The sequence below is a fragment of the Oncorhynchus mykiss genome, chromosome 11 (assembly GCF_057628025.1).
Source record: "Oncorhynchus mykiss isolate SJ-2025 chromosome 11, ASM5762802v1, whole genome shotgun sequence".
In the NCBI taxonomy this organism is placed as follows: domain Eukaryota; kingdom Metazoa; phylum Chordata; class Actinopteri; order Salmoniformes; family Salmonidae; genus Oncorhynchus; species Oncorhynchus mykiss.
In genome coordinates this window covers 51,816,256-51,822,723 of record NC_143032.1, presented here as the reverse complement: position 1 = coordinate 51,822,723, position 6,468 = coordinate 51,816,256, and the positions used below count along the sequence as shown (strand labels likewise).

The 6,468-nt window shown below is 44.6% G+C and overlaps 1 protein-coding gene across 1 annotated transcript; it reads left to right on the top strand.

Annotated features, from left to right (window-relative positions):
• The first annotated feature begins 451 nt into the window (after positions 1-451).
• On the top strand, positions 452-5,911 carry LOC110535843 (putative G protein-coupled receptor 21). Its single transcript, XM_021621163.3, has one exon. The coding sequence runs from the start codon at positions 1,561-1,563 to the stop codon at positions 2,641-2,643; it is 1,083 nt and encodes a 360-aa protein (XP_021476838.1). The 5' UTR covers positions 452-1,560; the 3' UTR covers positions 2,644-5,911.
• The last annotated feature ends 557 nt before the right edge of the window (positions 5,912-6,468 follow it).

Sequence of the window (6,468 nt, the reverse complement as noted above, 5' to 3'; positions counted from 1 at the left end):
GAGGCTGTACCAACTTCAGACTAGCCTTGTGGGCGTCCTAGAGAAAACGCATCTTTCGATAGAGCTGGACATAATACTTTATAGACCAAATTGTTTGGACGCCTACGGAAGACTCATTTTCGGGATAACTCATGGTCTGACAAACACCGCTATAGCTCTGCGATATCGGCGGATGTGGTGGATTTAAACGCAGCCCTAAATTCTAAATGTAATACATGTGAAAATATGGTTTCACGTTTAAAATTTAAGATCAACATTCAAAAACAACTATTTCACATGTATTTCATGTATTTCACATGAAAATGCAATTTTCACATTTAAAATGCAAATTTGACATGTGTTTTTTTGTAAGAGTCTACCCGGCTACTCACTGGCTGGGTTCACAGACAGGGAGGAGCTCTTCCTCTCTGGCTGTTGTTGCGGCAGGCATAGTGAAGGAAAAAGACAAAGAGTGAGCACGCGCAAGAGAGAGAGAGAATTAGGGGGAGGAGAGGACAGTACCATTGCTGCATCAGTGCCACAGCAGAGTGGAGCAGTAAACGACTCGTGTCCTCCCTATTATTCTACTCTAAACACGCAATGGCTCAGCCTCACAAGAGGTTTGGAATCAGAGACTGGAGCTCCTAGAGACGTATCCGTCACAACTGGATGCTCTACTATCCTCCTATCCTCTTATTCTCTTGTCTGTGGATGCTGTGGGATTTTGGATATTGAATACGTTTTTCTTTGCATCTCTCCTGCTAGGCTCGGCTGCTGCTGCAGCTACTTTTAGAGGTTTGTGACACTGTTTTGATTGGAATGTGTTTCTGGCTGCTGGCGACAGTTTTTGTCCGTGAAATCTCTCTCTATACTGGTTGTATTTTCACAGAGGAGTTATAGATCTAGACTTTTTGATGGCCTCCGGGACTCCTTGAACTCCACCTGCTGGTATTGTACAGGGCATGTACAGAAGTTGCCGTCCAGAGATTGTGTTTGTGTGCAAGCTCAGCTTTTCTCACCTCTGCAGCTTATTGGTAAGGAGAGAAGAATAGAGGTGGAACCGACACAAGTAGTGAGACAGACTCTACTGCAGCCCCTGTGTACTGTACACACCAGAGCCTGCATGTGCTAGGTTAGCCCACCAGAAGGCTGGCCAGTACCAACACAAGACTCAAGCACGTACACACACACAGAGACACACACACTCATAAACAGCAACATCCTCTGCTGTAAGAGGATGACGTTTGCTGTAATACTGCATTGCACTCTGGGGCCAGAAAAGTGAAAGAAGAGACGACTGGAAGAGGATCAGAAGAGAAGAGGAGGGGAAGAAAACTACAATCTGGTAGCAGCTCACTTCCATGGGGAAACGGAAGTAGAAGAGCACGGATTGATGAACTGACCGAAAGAGATAACGAGCACAGCTAAACTGACAGTCTGTCTAAAGAGAGATAACTGACGGACTGTTTAAAGACCGAAAGAGATAACGACCAATGTGATAGAGCACAGCTAAACTGACAGTCTGTCTAAAGAGAGATAACTGACGGACTGTTTAAAGAGAGAGATAAAGACCGTAGTGAGATGAGAGCAGAACTGAACATGAACTCTTCCTCGTCCGATGTGAACCAAAGCAGCTCTCCTTTCTGCCTGCTGGGCCTGGGCTACTCCCATACCCTCAACACTTGCGTGCTGGAGGCGGCCGTCATTCTCTTTCTCACCATCCTCATCATCAGCGGCAACCTGATGGTGATCTTCGTGTTCCACTGTGCTCCGCTGCTCCACCACCACACTACCAGCCACTTCATCCAGACCATGGCCTATGCAGACCTCCTGGTGGGGGTGAGCTGCCTGGTGCCCTCCCTGTCCCTGCTCCACTACCTCAAGGGGTTGGACGAGGAGCTCACCTGTCAGGTGTTCGGCTACCTGGTGTCTGTGCTGAAGAGCGTGTCCATGGTGTCTCTTGCTTGTATTAGTATTGACCGCTACATCGCCGTCACACAGCCGTTCTCCTACGCCACACTCGTCACACCATGCCGCCTGCGCGTCTGCATTTGCCTCATCTGGCTCTACTCCGCCCTCATTTTCCTGCCCTCCTTCTTTGGCTGGGGGAAGCCCGGCTACCATGGGGACATATTTCGCTGGTGTGCGACCTCGTGGCAGACCGATCCGGGCTTTAGCTCGTTCATCGCGGCTGTGCTGTATGCTCCAGCCACCCTCACTGTGTGTTTCACCTATGGGAGTATTTTCCGTATCTGCCGTCAGCACACCAGGGAGATCACCCAGCGCCACGCACGCTTCGGCCCCCAGGGGAACGAGAGGGGCGAGCGTGGCGAAGGGTGCCCGGATAAACGCTATGCCATGGTGCTGTTCCGAATCACCAGTGTGTTCTACGTGCTCTGGATGCCCTACATCCTTTACTTCCTGCTGGAGAGCGCCGGACTCTACCGCCACCTGGTGGCCTCATTCCTCACCACATGGCTAGCCATCAGCAACAGCTTCTGCAACTGCCTCATCTATAGTCTCTCCAACAGCGTGTTCCGGAAGGGCCTGGGCCGCCTGTTCAGGCAACTCTGCTCCCCCTGTCAGGGACTGGGATGCTGCATGGAGGGGAAGAAGGGTCCCGCTCTACCCAGGCCGCGCCCAGCCCCAGCCTGCCATGTGTAACAATCTCCTACAGACACTGTCTAGTTGGTTAGCTACCCACTGGGCACAGATGTCAGTTCAACATCTATTCCATATTGGTTCAAAGTCATTTCATTTAAATGACGTGGAAACAATGTTGATTCAACCTGTTGTGCCCAGTGGGTACAGTAAGCTTTGGCCTTGGCTTCAGCCCCTGGTGAGTGCAGTGTATTACTACTACATTGCATGTGACAGGTTGTATTTCTACAGTAGTAGTACATAGAGCTCCCTATGGCCAGGTCAGAGGGGTGGTTTGCAGGCAGGAGCTGGAGGGGTCTTCTTCTGGAGTGTTCTCCCAAGCGGGGCTGCCGATTTCTGGCTGGGTGGATCACCACCACGTGTGGAGGAGAAGGTTTGTGGTTGTATATATGGATATCAGAATGGAGCTGAGGAGAAAAAAAAGGCACACAGTTCTCTGTGGGTTTTTGAAGAGGATCAACTCCAATCTTACAGCTTTGGTGCCGAGTTTAGGTGTGCCTGTGAACCTAATATCTTCCCAATGCAAAAAGAGGACAATATCAGCACAACACGACTTGTACTGCGTAAACCACTGTAGTGCAAAAAAGTTATTTCAACATCGATTCAAGACTGTTGATGCAAAAAAGTATTTTAGAAACATAAAAGCACTTCAAATATACTGTTTTTCTTCTCTTATATTGCGACAAATAGTTTACATTTTGTAGCAGTCAGATAATGTGATGATGATATTGTGCGCTACAGTAGGCTGTAGCATACAGAGAGGACGAGTGGTGTGAAAAGGACTGGGAACAGTTGGTTTCCTAGAAAAAAATACTTGAGGTTTATTCCGTAGCTTGTTTGTGTTTTATGCAAGGGATTCTTCTCTTTTGAAGTTGGGTGTTAGAAGTGAGAGCCAAGAATGTTTATGAAGTGTTGAGTTTCATACAGGAATGTTGATGTATGCATTAGCCGATTTTTTGCAAGATGGCATTCTGGTTTATCATGGACCACCAATTCATTCTGAATTCTCAGCAAGGAGACAAGTTGATTTATTTGAGTATTTTATTCTCTGTCCATGTTTCCTGAGGTCGAACATCAGTTGTTAGTTTACCCTCAACTAGGTTTATGTGCAAATATATGCAAATATATGTAGGATAGGAGACAAAGACCTTGGACAGTGTACACTTCACTGAAACATCAATACAATAAAGGTTTCAGAGGTGATTGTGCTGTATGTGCAGGAGTCTTCTTATATGACGAGCCTATACGTACACAGTCACAGACAATCAGTCCCCCACACACACAGTAGAGCAAGTAAGGAGAATACGAGATGGGTCTGCACTGCAGCACTCTGCATTCTTATTCCCAAGGACAGCATGATGGCCTCTGTACTATAGTGTGTACACAGGTCTTGTATACAACATTTGTATGTTTTTTTGTTGTTTGAAAGATCTGTTCAAGAATATTGGTTAACTGGTGACTGTTGATATCCCAGGATAATATAGAATAATCTTTTTTTTTTTTTACAGTATTATTTTTCAGAAATTGTCTATGCATGATGGTATTTCAGCCAGTGAGAGGTGGGTGAGATGATCAATACTCATTTTTAGGAGGATGCCACTGAAAGCAGTTATTTTTTCGGCTATAGCCTACACAATTTCCTTAACATTATAACCATTGAAGATGGTGTGTAAATAGCATATTATATTTCCTTTAGGTCATATTCTAGTTTTCAGAAATTCCACCTTTCTGGGAAAGACCTTAGTAGTTCAAGAGAACAGATATATTTTTGTATGCGTCTCTATGTCAGAAACTTTTTAAAGAGTGTGAATTTATTCAGATGTAGGAATATTTTGAGAGGTTTTTCTTCACACTGTTTTTCCTCCGAGGGGCTGCTTGTAAAGGGCTTGTTTCCCTCACCAGTCTCCACATGCTGCTGTCTGTCTGTGCAATAGACGTTTCTGTCCCCTCCCAACTCTTCTCAAGACAATGAAAACATACCAGCAGTGCTATTACAAAAGGGCTTTCGTCGTTATCTGACACAAGACCGTTGGTCAACTGAATTATGTACATGTGGTATTTGATATCTACCGGTATCTGATTGAAGAGTAGTTGTCCTTTATTTGGCCCACATGACTCTTCTAGAATGTGAGAGGGAAGTGTGTGTTCTGTTGCGCTCACATGACTATAAACGAGAGTCTTGGTTTTATTTGGAGATAACATGAAAGCCCTTCAATGGGAGAGTGCAGTACTCAATGTACTTTATCTTTGATGTAGATAGTTTGATGTAGCACGGGGGGGGGGAGGGGTCTGGTCACAGTGTATGCTGCCATGAGAGAAGTATCATGTTTTGTAATTGTCCAAGACGTTACCAGCATGTTGCAAGTCTCTTTGAATTGCTGAAGATACTGTATGTATGAAATCGCAAAGGTTAATGTTGAGGATGACCTTGTATATTGATTTCCAAATGACTCCTCCTAAATTGTGCATTATGGTATACTGTATGTCCTCCTCTCAAATTGTGTTGAGCACATTCCTTAATGCACCACAATCAGTACATGATATAGTTCAAGATCTCACTCACGTGGGCTCCTTTAGGCTTTGATGTTGTAAAACAAAACATGTTGTGTCAAAGAGCATGTTTTTTCCTGTGGGAAAATGGTTGCTGTTGTCAGAATCAGACCAGAATCAAAAGCTACAGCGGTGATCTCAGGGGACGTGGTGTTTCACAGAGACCAGACCCGCAGTGCCAAATCTGGACCAGTATTTGGGAGGAGGGGTCGGGTGGGGGTTGAGGATTGGGGGGGGTTGTAATGTATTTAGATTGGAACAGCGAGACTCTCCCTTGGCGTCGCTCCCCCCTCAGTCCAACATTGACCAACACCACCATCTCAACTGTCTTTCGCATTCTGACAAGTGATTTATGATGAATCATTCTGAGGAGTACCGATGCAAGATAACTTCATGAAACATACAATGTTTCCTGGGGTTGTGTTTTTAATGAACATGTAACTGAACCACTAGTTCATTATACATTCATTGAAAAGAGACTTTCGCTTAGCTGCCACCATTAGAACCACCACAACTGATGTTAAATTGTACATTTTAACTAAAATATAAGGTGGGGAAAATACTGGTTTCCGAATGTGAAAAGCAATCTCAGCTCTTCAACAAATATTCTGTACCTCACGTGATGATAAGTACTGTATGTATTTGCTGACAATTGCTGGTGACCACTCTGATTCTGATTGTATCCTGCAACCAATGATTAAATCTGAAGTTACCTACTGTACTGGAGTGTATACAATTTATTTTTATAGCATTAGTTAATCGCTTTTCTTAAATCTACACCCTATAACCCTATAACCCCCAGCAGTTCCACTGCTTTTTTCCCATGCTTCCTCTCTAATCAGTGACTGATTTATACATGGGAAACCAGGTGGGTACAATGAATTATCACATAGAACAGAAAACCAGCAGTAGTCCGGACCACCAGGATAGGATTTGAATACCCCTGCCCTATAACATCCTCCATGGTCTTAGTCTCACTGTCACACAGGCACAACATAAAATATACTCCCTAAAATATACTCCCTGAAGAGTATTTACTCCAAACAATTGTTTGTTAATTTCTGATTAGGGGAGCATTTCAGTTTGAGTGAAGCTTTAAAGCTGCAATTTGGAACTTTTGGGCGACTTGACCAAATGCACATATACAGTGCCTTGCGAAAGTATTCGGCCCCCTTGAACTTTGCGACCTTTTGCCACATTTCAGGCTTCAAACATAAAGATATAAAACTGTATTTTTTTGTGAAGAATCAACAACAAGTGGGACACAATCATGAAGTG

What these genes read in the sequence shown, in the direction of transcription:
- LOC110535843 (XM_021621163.3), top strand. Translation starts at nt 1,561, where the DNA reads ATGAGAGCAGAACTGAACATGAACTCTTCCTCGTCCGATGTGAACCAA.